This window comes from Passer domesticus, chromosome 27, assembly GCF_036417665.1.
Source record: "Passer domesticus isolate bPasDom1 chromosome 27, bPasDom1.hap1, whole genome shotgun sequence".
Lineage (NCBI taxonomy): Eukaryota > Metazoa > Chordata > Aves > Passeriformes > Passeridae > Passer > Passer domesticus.
In genome coordinates this window covers 5,009,936-5,029,269 of record NC_087500.1, presented here as the reverse complement: position 1 = coordinate 5,029,269, position 19,334 = coordinate 5,009,936, and the positions used below count along the sequence as shown (strand labels likewise).

The 19,334-nt window shown below is 66.8% G+C and overlaps 1 protein-coding gene across 1 annotated transcript; it reads left to right on the top strand.

The window, feature by feature from the left end:
* The first annotated feature begins 555 nt into the window (after positions 1 to 555).
* Positions 556 to 18,318, top strand: COL1A1 (collagen type I alpha 1 chain). The gene is given in 55 exon segments (XM_064399588.1): positions 556 to 776; positions 2,281 to 2,475; positions 2,617 to 2,651; positions 2,741 to 2,776; positions 3,207 to 3,314; positions 3,380 to 3,448; positions 4,699 to 4,743; positions 4,979 to 5,032; positions 5,220 to 5,273; positions 5,395 to 5,448; positions 5,558 to 5,611; positions 5,717 to 5,770; positions 5,868 to 5,912; positions 6,140 to 6,193; positions 6,300 to 6,344; positions 6,500 to 6,553; positions 6,799 to 6,897; positions 6,985 to 7,029; positions 7,109 to 7,207; positions 7,432 to 7,485; positions 7,577 to 7,684; positions 8,041 to 8,094; positions 8,237 to 8,335; positions 8,497 to 8,550; positions 8,635 to 8,733; positions 8,838 to 8,891; positions 9,576 to 9,614; positions 9,616 to 9,630; positions 9,734 to 9,787; positions 9,894 to 9,947; positions 10,192 to 10,236; positions 10,329 to 10,427; positions 10,561 to 10,668; positions 10,987 to 11,094; positions 11,194 to 11,247; positions 11,355 to 11,408; positions 11,509 to 11,541; positions 11,543 to 11,617; positions 11,716 to 11,769; positions 12,119 to 12,172; positions 12,373 to 12,534; positions 12,636 to 12,743; positions 12,840 to 12,887; positions 12,889 to 12,924; positions 12,926 to 12,949; positions 13,098 to 13,151; positions 13,266 to 13,373; positions 13,732 to 13,785; positions 13,891 to 13,998; positions 14,114 to 14,167; positions 14,329 to 14,436; positions 14,523 to 14,805; positions 15,939 to 16,129; positions 16,222 to 16,464; positions 16,535 to 18,318. Coding segments are annotated over 55 exon segments (4,377 nt in total). The 5' UTR covers positions 556 to 694; the 3' UTR covers positions 16,682 to 18,318.
* Positions 18,319 to 19,334: the final 1,016 nt, after the last annotated feature.

Here is a 19,334-nt window from a genome sequence, read left to right as displayed (position 1 = left end):
GGGGCTTCGGGGTTGGGGTCCCTCAGGGGATGCGCTTGGGGACGGTCCAAGGGATGCTCTGGGGACTGTTGGCCTTGGCCTTGCACCGTGCCGGGGTTTGGTCCCTCAGGGGGGTCCCCGATGGGAGCCCTGGGTGTGTTTTGGGGTGCCCCAGCTGCGGGGTGACTGTTGGGGTGTGTTGGCAGTGCCCCGGTGCAGCCCCCGGCGTCGTGTGGCACCGGGGTCCCCGAAGCGCCACGTGCCACATCGCCTGTCCCCACCCAGCCAGCCCGGCCGAGAACCCCCCCAAAATCCCAACCCCCGCAAAAACCCGCACCCCAAAACCCCCCCGAGCCCACTGCCAGCCGTGCAGCACACGCGTGTGCTCGCCCGTGTGTGCGTGTGCTCGCGCGTGTTTGCGTGTGCACGGCCACACGGCCGGGGGGGGGGAGCTGGGGGGGGCCGGGGGGTGCCCCCAGACTCGCTGGGTGCCTCTGATTGGCCGAGGGGGCCGCCCAAAATCCGCTGCTCGGGCCGGGTCCCTCCTCCCCGCGGCGGCGCACGGTATAAAGGGGCCGCGGGAGAAGCGGGCAAAGGGCAGTAGGAAGTTTCTGCTGGGGTCTGGATTTGGAGCTCCAGGGTTGGATCGGCCCCGTATGACCCCAAGCTAAGAACAAAAGAGACCCCAAAGAGTCTACATGTCTAATATTTAGACATGTTCAGCTTTGTGGATTCTCGGTCGCTGCTGTTGATAGCAGCGACTGTCCTACTCGCCCGCGGGCAAGGAGAGGAAGACAGTGAGTAGTGGGCGCTGGGTGATGCTCCTCACCCCACGGGACGCGGCTCGGGCTGGCACCGGCTCCCGTGGCACCGGCGATGCCCGGCCCGGCTGCCCTGGGCTGGGCGAGGAGGAACTCGGGGTGGGCGAGCGGAACCGAGAGGGGAATTAGGGGCGAAGTGGGGAAATGAGGGGAAAATTGCGAAAAAAAAAAGAGAAGAGGACTGGTGGGATTTGGGGCTGGGGGAAAAGGGGGTCAGGGGGCTCTGGGGGTGAGGAGTCGGGGCGCCCTGCCAAGAGCGGGGAGGGAAGGAAGGGTGGAGAGGAGCCGGCGGGGAAGGAGGGAGCCGGGACGAAGGGGAGGAGGAGGAGGCCGGGAAGGGAAAGGAAAGGGGGGAAAGAGCGCGGGAGAGAGAAGAGGGGGGAGAGGAGGGAGAGGGGGGGGCCCAGCCCCGCGATCTGCGAAAGCCATCAGGAAAGAATTAGAAAAGTCTCGGATGATTCATAAGCGAAATGTTTCGGCAGCCGGGGGAGCGGGGGCTGCCAGCGGCGCGGGCCGGGGGGCACGGCTGGGGTCACCCCCCGTGCCACGCCTCGGCCCCCGTGCCCCGCTGCCACCTGCGCCAGGGGGACACGGGGGGACCTGGGCCCGGCGCCCATCGCTTTTTGCCCAATTTTGTCCTTTTTTGGTATTTTTTGGGATGTTTTTCCTTAAATACATTTTAAATTATTATTATTTATTATTATTATTATTATGCATTTGGCACTGACAATGCCCATCCCGCATTTCCCCTTCTCCATTTCCCATTCCCCATTCTCCGTCCTGCATTTCCCATTCTACATTTTGCCCTTCCCATCCCCATTTTGCCTTTTCTTTTTTTTTTCCCCAGAAGAATTTTGCATTTTCCATTTGCCTTTTTTTTAACTTTTTTTTTTTTACTTTTTTTTCTTTACCATTTTTCCCCCCCTTTTCACTTCGTTTTATTTTTTGACTGAGGGGTTCTCCCAGCAGCTGGCGCAGCCCCTCTCCCCCTCCCCACTGCGGGACCCTTCCCCACCGAGGGGCGGCCCCCGGGCCTGGCCGCTCGCCCTGCCCTGCCCTCCCCTCCCTCTCCAGCAGCCCCCGCCCGCCTCCACTCTCCGGCCTGGCGCTCCCGATCCCGTCTGGCCCGATCCAGCCCCGCGGATCCAATTTCAGCCCAGATTCGGGGCCCGCCCGCCCCGTCCCGTCCGCTCCCGTCCCGTCCGCGCCCCCCCGGCTCCCGGGGACCCCCCCGTGCCTCGGGGGGTGTTTGCCTTGGCCCCGGCCGGTCCGAGCGAGCGGCTGCGGGGATTTTTTTGTTTAAATTCCAGCCGATGTGGGAAGAGTTTATTGTGGAGCTTTTCCTGTGTCACCGCGCCGCGCTGATGAGAACCAGATGAAGGGAGAAGCGCTGCGGGAGCGGGGAGGGGGTGAGGGGAGCGGGGGCAGCCCGGCCGGCTCCGGGCCGCCCCTCCTGACGCTGCCGCCCGTGCCGTGCCAGTCCAAACCGGGAGCTGCGTCCAGGATGGGCTCACGTACAACGACAAGGACGTGTGGAAACCAGAACCGTGCCAGATCTGCGTCTGCGACAGCGGCAACATCCTGTGCGACGAGGTGATCTGCGAGGACACCTCCGACTGCCCCAACGCCGAGATCCCCTTCGGAGAGTGCTGCCCCATCTGTCCCGACACCGACGGTACCGCGACATCCCCGCTGCGGGCTCCCGCCCCCCCTCCCCTCCCGGGGGACCGGCGGGCTCGGTGTCCCCCCCCAGCCGGGTGCCTGGTGTGGGGTGGGTGATGCTGCGCTGCTCTGAACCCCCTTTTTGCCCCCACAGCCTCCCCTGCCTACCCAGAGAGCGCTGGAGTGGAGGTAAGGGCCCCCCCAAACGCAGCCCCCGCAAATCCCAGCCCTGTGTTTGGAGCCCCCCTTTTCTAACGTGTTCTGTCTCTGCCCCGCAGGGTCCTAAAGGAGACACCGGCCCCAAAGGAGACAGGGTGGGTGTGCCCCCCGCGAGAGACCCCTGCTCTGCAGGGACCCCCAATGGCACAGGGGCTCACCCCAATCCCACTGGGGTCACCCCAATCCCGCTGGGGTCACCCCAATCCTGCTGGGGGTCACCCACATCTTTCTGGGCTCACCCCCAATCCTGCTGGGCTCATCCCAATCCCTCTGGGGCTCACCCCAATCTCATGGGTCTCACCCTAATTGTGCTGGGGCTCACCCCCATCCCACAGGACTCACCCCAATCCTGCTGGGGCTCATCCCCGTCCCATGGTGCTCACCCCAATCCATCAGGGCTCACCCCAATCGTGCTGGGAACTCACCCCCATCCCACAGAGGTCACCCCCACCCTGCTGGGGTTCACCCCCAATCCTGCTGGGCTCTCCCCCACCCCACAGCACTCACCCCCTTTTCTCTCCGCAGGGACTGCCCGGCCCCCCCGGCAGAGATGGGATCCCCGGCCAGCCCGGACTGCCGGGCCCCCCCGGCCCCCCCGGCCCCCCCCGGCCTCGGCGGAGTGAGTGTGGGGGGGTCCCTGGTGGCGCAGCCCCCCGGGGGTCCCTGCCCCGCTCACCCCCCGCTCTCCCTCCCCGCAGAACTTCGCTCCCCAGATGTCCTACGGCTACGACGAGAAGGCTGGAGGCATGGCCGTGCCCGGGCCCATGGTGAGCGGGACACGGGACACGGGACACGGGACACGGGACACAGGGACATCAGGGACATCAGGGACATCAGGGACATCAGGGGATACAGGGGACACAGGGGATACAGGGACATCAGGGGATACAGGGGACAAAGGGACACAGGAACACAGAGGATACAGGGGACAAAGGGACACAGGGACACAGGGGATACAGGGGACATCAGGGGACAAAGGGACACAGGGACATCAGGGGATACAGGGGACATCAGGGGATACAGGGATATCAGGGGATACAGGGACACAGGGACACAGGGGATACAGGGGACATCAGGGACATCAGGGACATCAGGGGATACAGGGGGACACAGGGACACAGGGACATCAGGGGATACAGGGGATACAGGGGACAAAGGGACACAGGGACACAGGGGATACAGGGGACATCAGGGACATCAGGGACATCAGGGGATACAGGGGGACACAGGGACACAGAGACATCAGGGGACACAGGGAATACAGGGGATACAGGGACACAGAACACACAGGGGACACAGGGACACAGGGATACAGGGGACACAGGGGACATCAGGGACATCAGGGGACACAGGCTCACAGGGGACACAGGGATACAGGGACACAGGAGACACAGGGACACAGGGGACACAGAACACACAGGGGACACAGGGGACATCAGGGAACACCAGCAGGTGGAGGCAGAGCTGGGTGAGGGGACAGGACAGGAGTGGTCCCTGTGCCAGTGATGTCACTGAGCACCAGGACATGGCAGGGCCTGGAGCGGATGGGACAGGGATGGGGACAGGGATGGGGACAGGGACAGGGATAGGGTGACAACAGAGACAGGGAATGTGTGGGGAAGGCACAGGGACAGGTTGGTGATGGGGACAGGGATGGGGTGGCAGTGGGGACAAGGAATGGGTGCAGGTGGGAACAGAGGTGGGGACACGGTGTTGGGGTGGCGATGGGAACAGGCAATGGGGACAATAAAATAGGGACAATGGGGACATGGCAACAGGGGCAGAGATGGGGTGGCAATGGTGACAGGCAAAGGTTGGTGTTGGGGACAGGGAGGGGGTGACAATGGTGACAGGGAGGGGTGGCTTTGGGACAGAGATGGGGAGGAGGTGAGGACAGCAGGGGGAGGGTGGTGGGGTGGCAGCAGGGCCCAGTGGGTGCAGCAGTGGGGTGGTGATGGGGACAGGGACAGGGACAGGGTGACAAGGCACCACTGATGACACTTTCTCTTCTCCCCAGGGCCCAGCTGGTCCCCGTGGTCTCCCCGGCCCTCCCGGTGCTCCTGTGAGTGTCACCTCTTCCTGTCCACTTGGTTTGGGGACAAAGAGCCCCCAGGGCTCCTCTGGGGGGTGGGGGGACAGGTCAGAGGGTGTCACACCCCTCCTGACAGTGACAGAAGCACGTGAGGACAAAGCCCTGGTGCCACCACGCGGGGGGACACCACCACTGCCTCTGGGGGATCCAGGCCCAAGCTTCTCACTTTCTGACTCATTTTTTACCCTTTATTTTCCCTCCACAGGGTCCCCAAGGTTTCCAAGGTCCCCCTGGTGAACCTGGAGAGCCTGGTGCTTCTGTGAGTGCTGTCACCTGCCGGGGATGGGGACACTGCTGCTGCCAGCCCTGCCTGTGGCCACACTGCCCTGTTCTGGGACCCACGGCAGTGGGGCTGGCAGGGCCTGGCACTGCCCGGGGCGGGTGGCAGGGTGACAGGGGGCAGCTGTCACCTCCGCCCCCTCATGCCTGCCCCCCCTCTCTCCTAGGGTCCCATGGGCCCCCGAGGTCCCGCTGGCCCCCCTGGCAAGAACGGAGATGACGTAAGTGACCCAAGCACGGGGTCCCCCCCCTTTGGGGCCTGGTGGCCCTGCCAGCCCCCCCAGCTGAGCAGGAGCTGCCTGGCTTGGGGACATGCCACCAAGGCCGTGTCCTTGTCCTCAGGGTGAAGCTGGCAAGCCTGGCCGCCCCGGCGAGCGGGGTCCCCCCGGCCCCCAGGTGAGACACACGAGGGGACACCCCCAGCTGTCCCCTCCTCGGGGACAGGGCGCTGTGGTGTGGGGACAGCCCCCCCAGCTCCTCCTTCACCACCTCCCGTTCCCCCCAGGGTGCTCGAGGTCTCCCCGGAACTGCCGGCCTGCCAGGCATGAAGGGACACAGAGTGAGTCCCCCTCCCGTGCTGGTGACACTCAGGGGACAGGGGGACCCCTGACCCCACCCAGGCTCCCCTCCTGACCCCCCACCCCTTCTCTCTGCTGCCCCCCAGGGTTTCAGTGGTCTGGATGGTGCCAAGGGTGAGCCTGGACCTGCTGGCCCCAAGGTGAGGAGTGGTGGCAGTGTCACCGCTGGCCTGGCAATGTCCCCGCTGTCCCCTGCTCCCTGCAGGGCAGGTCCCTCACGGTGTCCTTCCTCCTCAGGGAGAGCCCGGCAGCCCCGGAGAGAACGGAGCTCCTGGGCAGATGGTGAGTGCTGGAGCCAGGGGGCATGGGGGGTTCTGGGCAAGGGGGGACAACGACGGGGGTGACACCAGCGGGGACCCAGCTCCTGCTCAGGGACCCGCAGGGAATGGGGCGGGAGGGGTTCAACCCCCTGGGAACGTCACCGTGGGCAGCAGGGGGGGGCACAGGGAGGGGAAGTGTCCATCCCGGTGACCCAAACGTGTCCTAAACGTGTCCTGTCCCCTCCCCAGGGTCCTCGTGGTCTTCCCGGTGAGCGAGGCCGTCCCGGCCCATCTGGCCCCGCTGTGAGTATTTGGGATGGGCAGGGCTGCGACCCCTGCCCGGGCACGGGGCTCTGGAGGTCACCTGTGCCACCCGTGGCCGTCACTGACGCTGTCCCCCGTCCCCCAGGGCGCTCGTGGCAATGACGGTGCTCCCGGCGCTGCCGGTCCCCCCGTGAGTACCCACGACCCCCAGTCCCTCCTCGGGAGGGGGATCCCATCCCGGCTGCCCCCGTGGGGACCCCTGGCCGGGCTCCAGGGGGGCTCTGCTGCCCGGGGGTCCCCCCGCGGCCGGGAGCCCCCTCTGAGCCAAGCCCCTCTCCCGTTTAGGGTCCGACTGGTCCCGCTGGTCCCCCCGGCTTCCCCGGTGCTGCCGGTGCTAAGGTAGGGCCTGGGGGGCACTGGGGGGCGCTGGGAGCGCGGGCTGGGCAGGGAAGGGCTCCCCGAGGCCGAAGAGCCCAGGCTGGCGCTGCCTGGGACAGTGGCACCCGTGGGGACGTGCCCAGCGTGTCCCGGGCACCTCTCCTGGCTGTGCCACCGCGGGAAGGAGCCCGGGTGGAACCAGCCCTGAGGGGGTCAGGGCAGCCCTGGCGCTCACGGCTCTTCCTCCTGCTCCTCTTCCTCCGCAGGGTGAGACCGGTCCCCAGGGAGCTCGTGGCAGCGAAGGTCCCCAAGGTGCTCGCGGTGAGCCCGGTCCCCCCGGCCCTGCTGGCGCTGCCGGTCCTGCTGTAAGTGACATCCGAGGGCTCCCTGTCCTTTGGCCTCGCGTCCTGCCAGCCCCGCCGTGACCCTCCTCTTCCTCCTTCTCTCCGCAGGGCAACCCCGGTGCTGACGGCCAACCCGGTGCCAAGGGCGCCACCGTGAGTGTCCCCCGCGTCGCCCCCGGCCGCGGCAGGAAGGGCTGAGCCGCTTCCTCACGGCCTCCCGTGCCTCTTGCAGGGCGCTCCCGGCATCGCTGGCGCTCCCGGCTTCCCCGGAGCCCGCGGTCCCTCCGGACCCCAGGGTCCCAGCGGCGCCCCCGGCCCCAAGGGCAACACCGTGAGTATCCCGGGGCTGCTGCGCTGCCCCTTCCCGGCCTGCGAGCCTTTCCTCGGCCCCGGGACGCTGTTTCAGCCCTGGAGGAGCCTCCCGAGGTGTCCCCTGGTCCCCGCCAGGCCAGGGGGTGGCAGATGCTGCGCCCTTGTCCCTCCGAGGGCTCATCCGGCGTGGCTCGGGGCTCCTCCATCCGCCGCTCAACCTTTTCTCTCTTCTCTCCCCTGCAGGGTGAGCCCGGTGCTCCAGGCAACAAGGGTGACACCGGTGCCAAAGGCGAACCCGTGAGTGACCCCCCGATGTGGCCCTGGGGGCGCGGCCCCTGCTGGCCCCGGCCCCTCCCGGGGGTCTTCATCCCTCCGCGTCCTTCCCCAGGGTCCCGCTGGTGTCCAAGGTCCCCCCGGCCCCGCTGGAGAAGAAGGCAAGAGAGGAGCCCGTGGTGAGCCCGGCCCCGCTGGGCTGCCCGGCCCCGCTGGCGAACGTGTGAGTAGCAGCGTCCCTGTCCCCACCCACCCCCCAGGTCCCTGTCCCCACCCTCACGTCCCTGTCCCCACTGCCATGTCCCTGTCCCCACCCACTCTCAATCCCCGTCCTCACAGCCCCCATGTCCCTGTCCCCACCGCCATGTCCCTGTCCCCACCCTCATGTCCCTGTCCCCACCCCCGCCCTCCTCCCATCCCCCCGTGTCCCGCGGCTGAGCCTCGCTCGTGTTTGGGGACCCCGCGGTGACATCCCCGGCCCCTTCAGGCCGCCCCCACTGGTGGCCGTGTCCCGCTGTGGCACACGGCCCCCCGAGGTGGCCCGGTGTCCGCACACTGACCGTGCCGTGTCCCCCTCAGGGCGCTCCTGGCAGCCGCGGTTTCCCTGGCGCCGATGGCATCGCCGGTCCCAAGGTGGGTGCCCGCGTCCGCCTGCGGGACGAAGTGGCCTCAGCGCTGTCACCTGTCACAGTCGCTGCCCCCCGCGGGGACACGGCTCTGTGCCGGTCCCCGGGCGCTGTCCCGCAGCTGGGTCACCCCTGTCCCCCCTTCCCAGGGTCCCCCCGGCGAGCGCGGCTCCCCCGGCCCCGTTGGCCCCAAAGGATCTCCTGGTGAAGCTGGACGCCCCGGGGAACCCGGACTCCCCGGTGCCAAGGTGAGCGGGCGCGGTGGCGCGGTGACACGGTGGCACGGGACACCGCAGGGCTGTCCCGCTCGCTGTGCCGGAGGAGGAGGAGCCGCTCTCCAGGACGCTCCCGTTCTCTGGAGCATCCCTGGAAGCGCTGAGCTCCTGACCCCGCTCCCGCTGCCCCGCAGGGTCTGACTGGAAGCCCCGGGAGCCCCGGTCCCGACGGCAAGACCGGCCCCCCTGTAAGTTGTCCCCGCTGCTGTCCCCTCCGCCCTCCCCTGGCTCGCCCCGGGCCCGGCTAAGGCGGCGCTGGCTCCCCCCGACAGGGTCCCGCTGGTCAAGACGGACGGCCCGGCCCCCCCGGCCCCCCCGGAGCCCGAGGCCAGGCCGGCGTGATGGGATTCCCCGGTCCCAAAGGTGCTGCGGTGAGTGCCACCCTCTCCGGAGCCACCCTGCTCCCTGGGGACACCTCCGGGACCTGTCCCCCGTCCCCGGAGTGGCCACGGGCTCATCCCGCTCTGCTTTTTAGGGCGAGCCCGGCAAACCCGGCGAGAGAGGAGCTCCCGGTCCCCCCGGCGCCGTGGTGAGTGTGGGGCGGGACACGCACAGCCCGGGGGGGTGACAAGGGAGGGAGAACCCGGTGCGAGGTGACACAGAGGGTCACCGTGCTGCAGGGTGGCAGGGAGGGTGACAGGGAGTGTCACCGTGCTGCGGGGTGGCAGGGAGGGTGACAGGGAGTGTCACCGTGCTGCAGGGTGGCAGGGAGGGTGACAGGGAGTGTCACCGTACTGTGGGGTGGCAGGGAGGGTGACAGGGAGTGTCACCCCAGCGTGGGGTGGCAGGGAGGGTGACAGAGAGCGTTACCCCAGCGTGGGGTGGCACGGAGGGTGACAGGGAGTGTCACCCCAGGGTGGGGTGGCACGGAGGGTGATAGGGAGTGTCACCCCAGCGTGGGGTGGCAGGGAGGGGCTGCCTGGCCCGGGCCAGCGCGATGGGGTGGGACAAGGTGGGAATGGGGTGGCAATGCGGGCTGAGGGCCCGAGGCAGCCGGGAAAGGCTCCCGGGCCCAGCCCGCAGCGGGATGAGGTGTCTGGGATCCCGTCCCGGTGGCTCCCGGCGCCGCTGGAGCGGGGACAGCGGTGACGTGGCCGCGGTGTCTCCCGGCCTTTGAAGGATCCCGCGGCCGTGTCCGGACCCTGCCCAGCTCGGGGCAGGCACGGAGCCCTGCAGGGGCTGCTCTGAGCACCCTCCTGTCCCTCCTCCCCAGGGTCCTGCTGGCAAAGATGGTGAAACCGGTGCCCAAGGTCCCCCCCGGCCCCACCGTGAGTATCCCCCGGCCCGCGGCCACCCACGGCCACGCCCGGCCACAGGAGGAGGGCCTCGGGAGCCCCCTGCCCCTCTCCATGCCTGTCCTGTGTCCCCCAGGGTCCCGCTGGAGAAAGAGGTGAACAAGGTCCCGCTGGTGCTCCTGGCTTCCAGGTGAGGGGTGTCCCCTCCCCGGCAGGGGGACAGAGCACCCACAGCGTGGGTGACATTGCCCTTGTCCCCTCCCTGGTGGCTCACGGCTCCTCTTCTTCCTCCCCAGGGTCTGCCCGGCCCTGCTGGCCCCCCTGGCGAGGCTGGCAAGCCTGGTGAACAGGTGAGTGTGGGCACTGGGGACCCTCCTGTCCCCTCCCCATCGTCCCTGTCCCTGTCACACCGGGGCTGCTGCTGCTGGGCTCCCCCCAGGGCACCCCCCGGTGCTCCATGCAGTGGGGCAGCAGTGGGAACCCCAGCCCTGCCCAGGGGGAATGAGGGACTTCTGGGGCACCCCAGGGTCCCCTCTGCCCATCCCTGGTGCCACCTGTTCCCCTCTGACTTGTCACCCTGTCCCTCCTGCTCAGGGTGTCCCCGGAGACGCCGGAGCCCCCGGTCCCGCCGGTGCCAGGGTAAGCCGAACCCCCATCTCCCCCCAAAGTGGGCACCCCAAAGTGCCCCCCAGGCCCTGACGGGCTGGGCCCTGTCCTGCCTCCCTCCCCAGGGCGAGAGAGGATTCCCTGGAGAGCGCGGTGTCCAAGGCCCCCCCGGTCCCCAAGGTCCCCGCGGTGCTAACGGTGCTCCCGGTAACGATGGTGCTAAGGTAGGTGCCAGGCTGGGCATGGGGCTGTGCCCAGCTGGTGGGGCACAGCTGGGAGCGTGGCTGGGCTGGGGCTGAGGCCGGGGTGGATTTGCCGAGCCGGGATCTCACTCATGCCTGCTCTGCCTCGTTCCAGGGCGATGCTGGTGCTCCCGGAGCCCCCGGGAACCAGGGGCCCCCCGGTCTGCAGGGAATGCCCGGAGAGCGTGGTGCTGCCGGCCTGCCAGGCGCCAAGGGTGACAGAGTACGTGTCCCCAAACCCCTCGTGTCCCCAGAACCCTGCTGGCCCCCTTGGTAACCTGCTCCTCACCATCCCCATGCCCCCTCATCTTCCTCTCGGGGCTGGGTGTGCCCCCGAGCCGAGGCTGTGGGCAGCAGCGTCCTGAGCAGGGGATGCTCTGTGTCACCTCTGTCCCCATCCCTTGGGGACAATCCCTCGCTGAGAGCTCTGCTCCTGTGAGGAGGAGGAGAAGGATGGTGCCAGCCTGTCCCAGGGAGGATGAAGAACTGGGGACCCCCGAGGGACCTGTCCCCGTAACCCCGCCTTGTGTCCCTCCCTCAGGGTGACCCCGGTCCCAAAGGTGCTGATGGCGCTCCTGGCAAGGACGGTCTCCGAGGCCTGACCGGCCCCATCGGCCCCCCCGGCCCCGCTGGTGCTCCTGGTGACAAGGTGGGGACATCCCGCAGGGACAGACGTGTCCAGGCAGCCACCCCCCCCCTCCTCGCCCCGGCCCTGATCCCTTTGTTCTGTTTTCCTCCCCTTTTCCAGGGTGAAGCCGGCCCCCCCGGCCCTGCTGGTCCCACTGGTGCCCGTGGTGCTCCCGTGAGTGTCCCCCCCCTCGGTGACGGCCCTGCCACGGGTGGCCGCTCCTCGGTGGCCCTGGTGGCCGTGCCCCGCTTGTCTGAGCCGTTCCCTCCCATCTCCTCCAGGGTGACCGCGGCGAGCCCGGCCCTCCCGGTCCTGCTGGATTTGCTGGCCCCCCCGTAAGTGCGACGGGCTGTCCCCCCCCCGGCCCGGGGGTCCGCTCCTGCCGCCCAGCGCGGCTCGGAGCCCCCGGGCTGACGGCGGCCCCGTGTCCCGCAGGGCGCTGACGGCCAGCCTGGTGCTAAAGGTGAAAACTGGGGATGCTGGAGCCAAGGGTGACGCTGGTCCCCCCGGCCCCGCTGGCCCCACTGGTGCTCCTGGACCTGCTGTAAGTGCCCCCCTCAGCCCCCCCCAGTGCCCGGGCTGCAGCCCCACGGCTCAGCTCACCCCTGTCCTCCTCCTCTTCCTCCTCTTCCTCCTGCCCAGGGTGCTGTTGGTGCTCCCGGTCCCAAAGGTGCTCGCGGCAGCGCTGGACCCCCTGTAAGTACCGGGCTTGTGGGGAAGGGGCGCTTGCGGGAGTCTGGGGGGCACCCCTGGGTGGGAACAACCCCGAGGTGCTTCAACTCTGCCCCTGCTCCCCCCACACCCCGGGGCACCTCCGGCCCTGCACCCCCAAAACCATCTGGGGATGGAGTGGGGTGGCCTCATCCCAGCAGGGCACAGAGCAGAGGGAAAAGGGGGGGGTTGCCTTTACACCCCCAAATCATTGCCCAGGTGGGGGCTTTCCCTCTGACCACCATCCCCGGGGTTCCCCGCGGTGCCTCCCAGCCAGGGGAGTCCCCAGGACCTCGGATCCAGCCCTGCTGACCGCAGCTCTCCTCCCTTGCAGGGTGCTACTGGTTTCCCTGGTGCTGCTGGAAGAGTTGGACCCCCCGGCCCCTCTGTGAGTACCCCTGGGGGGGCGATTTTGGGGGGCTGGAGCTGGGGACAGGGGATGGGAAGCTCTGGGGACGGGAGGCTCTGGGCACCGTCCAGGTGCTGCCCGTGGCCGCCCTGTCCCACTTGGCACCGGGACGCCCCTGGCCGCCCTTCAGCTGGCAGCGGGGGGGTCCCGGCCTGACGGCATCGCCTCCCCCCGCTCAGGGTAACATCGGCCTGCCCGGCCCGCCCGGCCCCAGCGGCAAAGAGGGCGGCAAAGGCCCCCGCGGTGAGACCGGCCCCGCTGGCCGCCCCGGAGAGCCGGGCCCCGCCGGCCCCCCCGGCCCCCCCGGAGAGAAGGGAGCCCCCGGCGCTGACGGCCCCATCGTGAGTGACCCCCTGCCGGACCCCTCTGCTGGTCGCTGTCCCCTCCGTGGGGAGGGTGGCGGTCGCCGCCGCCCCCGCTGAGGCGCCGTTTGTCCCCGCAGGGCGCTCCCGGCACGCCCGGACCCCAAGGTATCGCCGGCCAGCGCGGTGTGGTCGGTCTGCCCGGCCAGAGAGGCGAGCGAGGCTTCCCTGGGCTGCCCGGCCCCTCCGTGAGTAGCGGGGGGCTCCCGGTCACCGCAGGCTCTGTCACCCCCCCCGGGGTGGCCGTCCCGCGGTGTCCGAGCCCCCGCTGTGTCCCCCCGCAGGGTGAACCCGGCAAACAAGGTCCCTCCGGCTCCCCCGGCGAGCGCGGCCCCCCCCGGCCCCATGGGCCCCCCCGGCCTGGCCGGACCCCCCCGGAGAAGCCGGACGTGAGGTGAGAGCCCGCGGCCACATCGGGGCTGGGGGCACGGAGCCCCGTGCTGAGGGTGTGCCCGCTCCGGGCACGGATGGGCACTGCTCCTGGGGGGCTGTGAGACCCCCGCGTGCCCCCCACCCCTAACGGGGGTCTCTGCTCCCCGCAGGGCGCTCCCGGTGCTGAAGGTGCTCCCGGCCGTGACGGCGCTGCTGGTCCCAAGGTGAGCGGGCTCTGAGCGGGGCGGGAGGGGCGATGGGGTGTGCTGGCCCGCACTGACCTCTCCTCTTCCTCTTCCTCCTCCTCCTCCTCCTCTCCCTCCTCCTCCTCCTCGCAGGGTGATCGTGGTGAGACCGGCCCCGCCGGCCCCCCTGGCGCTCCCGGTGCCCCCGGTGCCCCCGGCCCCGTCGGTCCTGCTGGCAAGAACGGAGATCGCGGTGAGACCGTAAGTGACGCTCTGCCCGGAGCCCCCCGCAGCCCCCGGCCCGGGGACACCCAGGAAGGACCCTGGGGCTGGCCCCGGGCTCTGCTCCTACTGCTGGGAGCAGCTCCCCCAGGAGGGCAGGGGTGCCACCACCCTGCAAAGGTGTCAGAGGTGCCACCACCCTGCAAAGGGCAGTGTCAGAGGTGCCACCACCCTGCAAAGGGCAATGTCAGAGGTGCCACCACCCTGCAAAGGGCAGTGTCAGAGGTGCCACCACCTCACTCAGGGGTCCCTGAGCATCCCAGGGTGGTTCTGCCCCAAGCCAGCAGCAGCAGGAGGTGCAGGATGCTCTAACCTGTCCTCTTCTCTCCTGTCCCAGGGTCCCCAAGGTCCCGCTGGCCCCCCTGGTCCTGCTGGTGCTCGTGGTCCTGCTGTAAGTGACGTTCTGCTCTGCCCTCCTCGGTGCCTCTGTGTCCCCACAGGCGTGGGGACAGTGACTGGCCAGGACCCCTCTCAACTCATCTTCCTCCTCCTGCAGGGTCCCCAAGGTCCCCGTGGTGACAAAGGTGAAACCGGTGAACAGGGTGACAGAGGCATGAAGGGTCACAGAGGCTTCTCCGGTCTCCAGGGCCCACCTGGTCCTCCCGTAAGTCCCGCGGGGTGACAGTGGCCTTGGGCACTGCCACACGTCCCGGGGGCAGCGCGAGCTGCTGATGTCACCTCTGATGTCGCCTCTTCTTCTTCCTCCTCGACTGTCACAGGGCTCTCCTGGTGAACAAGGTCCTTCTGGTGCTTCCGGTCCCGCCGGTCCCCGAGTGAGTCCCGGGACGAGCTGTGCCACCCGGCCGCGGCCGTGGCACCGCAGGGGGGGCGGGGGGTCCCCGCGGCCAGCGGGGTCCCCGCGGGGTCGTGGCTCGGGGCTGGAGGCTCTGCCGGGGCCGCACGGCCGCGCTGACGCTTTTCTCCCGTCCCGCAGGGTCCCCCCGGCTCCGCTGGTGCTGCTGGCAAGGACGGTCTGAACGGGCTGCCCGGTCCCATCGGTCCCCCCGGCCCCCGCGGCCGCACCGGCGACGTCGGTCCCGTCGTACGTCCCGAGCCGTCCTCCCTCCCGGAGCCGCCCGCCTTCAGCGCCCGCTCCTCCGTCACCATCCTCCTCCTCTCCTCCCGCAGGGTCCCCCCGGCCCCCCCGGGCCCCCCGGTCCTCCCGGCCCTCCCAGCGGCGGTTTCGACTTCAGCTTCCTGCCGCAGCCGCCGCAGGAGAAGGCGCACGACGGCGGCCGCTACTACCGCGCCGACGACGCCAACGTGATGCGCGACCGCGACCTGGAGGTGGACACCACCCTCAAGAGCCTGAGCCAGCAGATCGAGAACATCCGCAGCCCCGAGGGCACCCGCAAGAACCCCGCCCGCACCTGCCGCGACCTGAAGATGTGCCACGGCGACTGGAAGAGCGGTCGGTGTCCCCCCGGTCCCCCCCGTCTCTGTGCCCTCTGCTGCTGCTCAGCTCTGGGCTTCTTCCACCTGCTGGTGCCCCTCGTGTGTGCTGTCTCTCCTGCCTGCCCTCCCCTCCATCCTCCCTGCTCCATCTCTCTCGTGTTTGCTTCCCTTCTTCTTCCTCTTTTCTGCTCCACGCTCCGCCCCCAGATCCCTCCTTTGCCTTCCTCACCTCCCACGGCTGTTCCTCATCTTCCTCCTTCCTCCCTTCATCCTCAGCCTCTCCCATCCTGCATCTCCCAGTCCCTGTCCCTCACCCCTCCCTCCATCCTCTGCTCCTCAGCTCCATTCCCCATCCCCTGGGGCTGTTCCTCGCCCTCATCCTTCATCCCTGCTGGCTCTTCCTCACCCGTTCCCTCCTGGATTCTCCTTACCTCCATCCCCCTCTCTGCTCCTCACCTGTTCCATCCCCCTGGCTGCTCCTCACCTGTTCCATCCCCCTGGCTGCTCCTCACCTGTTCCATCCCCCTGGCTGCTCCTCAGCTCCATTCTGGGGCTGTTCCTCACCTTCATCCTTCATCCCTGCTGCCTGTCCCTCTCTCCCATCCCCCTGGCTGTCCCTGTCCCATCCCCTCCCTCCCTTCTCCCGACCCTGTCCCTGTCCCATCCCTGTCCCTGTCCCATCCCTGACCCTGTCCCTGTCCCTGTCCCATCCCTGTCCCTGTCCCATCCCTGTCCCTGTCCCTGACCTGTCCCTGTCCCTGTCCCTGTCCCTGACCTGTCCCTGTCCCATCCCTGACCCTGTCCCTGTCCCTGTCCCTGTCCCTGTCCCATCCCTGTCCCTGTCCCTGTCCCCATCCCTGTCCCTGTCCCATCCCTGTCCCTGTCCCTGACCTGTCCCTGTCCCTTGTCCCTGTCCCTGACCTGTCCCTGTCCCTGTCCCTGTCCCATCCCTGTCCCTGTCCCATCCCTGACCCTGTCCCTGTCCCTGTCCCATCCCTGTCCCTGTCCCATCCCTGTCCCTGTCCCATCCCTTTCCCATCCCTGTCCCTGTCCCATCCTGTCCCTGTCCCATCCCTGTCCCTGTCCCTGACCTGTCCCTGTGCCTGTCCCATCCCTGTCCCTGTCCCTGACCTGTCCCTGTCCCCTCAGGCGAGTACTGGATCGACCCCAACCAAGGCTGCAACCTGGACGCCATCAAGGTCTTCTGCAACATGGAGACGGGCGAGACGTGCGTGTACCCGACGCAGGCGTCCATCGCCCGCAAGAACTGGTACCTCAGCAAGAACCCCAAGGAGAAGAAACACGTCTGGTTCGGCGAGTCCATGAGCGACGGCTTCCAGGTGGGCGCGGGGGCCGCCGGGCGGGGGACGAGGGCCCGGGGCAGCCGCGGCGGCTGGGCGCTGACCGACGTCCCCGGTGTCCCCTGGCGCAGTTCGAGTACGGCGGCGAGGGCTCGGACCCGGCGGACGTGGCCATCCAGCTGACCTTCCTGCGCCTCATGGCCACCGAGGCGGCCCAGAACGTCACCTACCACTGCAAGAACAGCGTGGCCTACATGGACCAGGCCAGCGGCAACCTGAAGAAGGCTCTGCTGCTGCAGGGCGCCAACGAGATCGAGATCCGCGCCGAGGGCAACAGCCGCTTCACCTACGGCGTCACCGAGGACGGCTGCACGGTGCGTGACGGGCGTGGCGGCGGCTCTGGGGACCCGCTGGGGACGGGGGGTGACGGTTCTGTCCCCACAGAGTCACACGGGCGCCTGGGGCAAGACAGTGATCGAGTACAAGACGACGAAGACCTCGCGCCTGCCCATCATCGATTTGGCTCCTATGGACGTCGGCACTCCGGACCAGGAATTCGGCATCGACATCGGCCCCGTCTGCTTCTTGTAACCCCGGATGATGCCCCACGCGTGACAGGAGAGAGTAATAATAATGATAAAAATAATAATAATAAAAAAAAAAAAAAACACCAAAAAAAAAACCTGCCAAAAAAAAAAAAAAAAAGGAGAAATTTCACATGGACTTGAATTTGTGTCGGTTTCTATCCAGCGTCTCTTAAACAACTCCGGTTGCGTTGCCGTAAGAGAAAAACCTCAAAAACCTTCCCCCCCCCCAAAAAAAAAAAAAAAAAGCATTCAACCCCCCCAAAAATATTAAAAAAAACCAAATAAATGACTTTTTCAAACAAAATCACCAGGAAGTGGGTTCGCTTGCTTGCCCCCCCCTCATTCCTCAGCCCCAGAGATGCCAAAGCTCAGCTCAGCTCCCCGAGGGTCCCCGAGCCCCCCGGGACCCCCAGGCCCCCTCCCCACCAGCCCCTTCGCTTCTTGCATCTCATTAGAATTTTAATTTTTGCTGTGAGGAAGATGTTGAACTCCTGGCTATAATTTGCTTTTTCTCCCTTGTTTTCCCTCTTTCTCTCCCCCTCTCCTTATTTTTTATTTGGATAATGCAGATTTTGAGTTCTCTCAGTTTCTTTTGTTCTGGTTATTTTTTTATCGTCTTTTTTTTTTGGTTTTGTTTTGTTTTTCTCGTTGTTTGTTGTTCATTTTATTTTCATTCAGGCAGCAAAACCAATTCACTCCCAAGCCGCGGAGCAGCTCCGGCCCTGCGCTGACGGCCCTGTCCGGATGGCTACCTCACCACTCTCGGGGTGTTTCATCGTCTTTTTGAGTCTGAATTTTGGGGTTCTTTTTGTTTTTTAGCTTCTTCTGGAGCTTTTCAGCCGTGCCGGGACTTTCCTGCCAGGTTCAGAGCAAAGGTGCTAATTTCCCCCCTCATATCCCACCCTTTTTTTCTTCTCTTTGTTTGCTCAGTTGTTCTCTTATTTTCATTTTCCTTTGGAGGTTTCTTTCCCTCAGGATTTTTATCCTGGGTTTTTTTTGGGATTTTTTTTTAATTATTATTTTTAAATATTCTCTTTAATTTTGGCCCCGGAACACCCAACCCCGGGACCGCCTGGTGCTACAACCTCCAAAGAGGGCTCAGCTTGCTCTGTTTTAATCCCCCTCCACTTTATGCTTTATTTCCCTCCTTTTTTTTTTTTTTGCTGCTCAGCTCCACTGGGGAATTTTCCAAAGGTGCTACTCCCCCCCTGCCCCCACCTCACCGCCCCACCAGCAAATCCAGCAAAGCAAGAGGCATCAAACCCCAAGGGGAAAAGGAATAAATCGATTTTCCAGGTGGAGCAGGTGGAACTTCAGCTCCGCTCTCATCTTCCAGCAGCTTTTTCTCCATCCACCCATCCATCATCCATCCTTCCATCCCTCCCTCCATCCCCGCATCCTCCTCGGGCTCGGAGGGCCACGAACCCACTCCCTCCTTTGCCGGGCCCAGCTCTGGCTTTCCCCCGGGTTTTGTACCTACTTTGTATGATGTATAATAATAATAATTAATTAATTAAGTAATTAATAATTTTTAAGCGGTTTGGGGGTTTTCTTCTTTTCTAATTTTTTTTTTTTTTTTTCGAAATGGATATTTTTTTTTTTTCTCTGACTGCTGAAATAAAGGCATGTGAAATGATCCAACCAACCTCGGGCTGCTCTGCGTCGCTCTCGGGGGGCTCGGGGTGGCGGGGGGGGGGGGTCCCGGCTGGGCGATGTTGGGAATTCCTCCTCCCCGATCCCGCTCTCGTCCTGGCCGATCCCGCTCTGCTCGCGGCGAGTTCTGCGCTCCGCTCCTTGCCCGTCCTCCCTCCTCCTCCTCCTCCTCCTCCTCCTCCTCCTCCTCCTCCTCCTCCTCCTCCTCCTGTCCCAGCCCCCCCATCCCGGGATGAGGGGGGAGGAAGGAAGGGGAGGGGGCAGGAACCCCCAATGAGAAGGGTCTGGGGGGGCTCTGTGTCCCTAAAAAGGGGAGGGGGGCTGGGGGACAGCCACCCCCAGGCTGGGGACACTGAGGGGGGCTCCGCTCAGAGCGACCCCCGAAAGGGAGAGCTGGGGAGGGGGGTGGGCACCAAGAGACGCCCCAAAATTGGGGCAGAGGGGTGAGGGGCTAAGCCGATGTGGGGGGGCCCCCCAACCCCTCATTGGTGACACCGGGCTGCCGGGGGGGGGCTGTGCCCTGTCTGTGCCCCCTCCCCACGGCGGGGGGGGCGCAGGGACCCCCAGCCCGGGCCCGCGGTGCCGGCCCCCGTCCCGCTCCATCAATGGCTCCCCTTGTTCCGCGGGGCCCCCGCGCTTTCCTCTGCCCCAGCTGGCGCCGCCCCGGCCGGGGGGGCTCTCAAAGAGCCTCTTTCTTCCGCGGGGCTGGGCCGGGGGCACCCCCGGGGGCGGGGGGTGCCGGGGGGGCGCCGGGACCGAGCGGAGAGCGCCGAGCCTTCGGGGGCTGCGGGGGATCCAGCGGGACACGCACTGCCAGGTGAGCTGGGGGGGTCTGGGGGGGCCACGGCGGGGCTCTGGGAGGGTGTCCCCCCCCTTTGTCATCGCTCTGTCCCCCCGCAGGGCTGGGGGGTCACTCAGAGTCGGGTTGTGAGTTTTGATTGGGGGGGGGGGGTCGCGGCTGAGCACCCCCAAACCACCCGGCAAATAAAGCAGAGCAGCCTCAC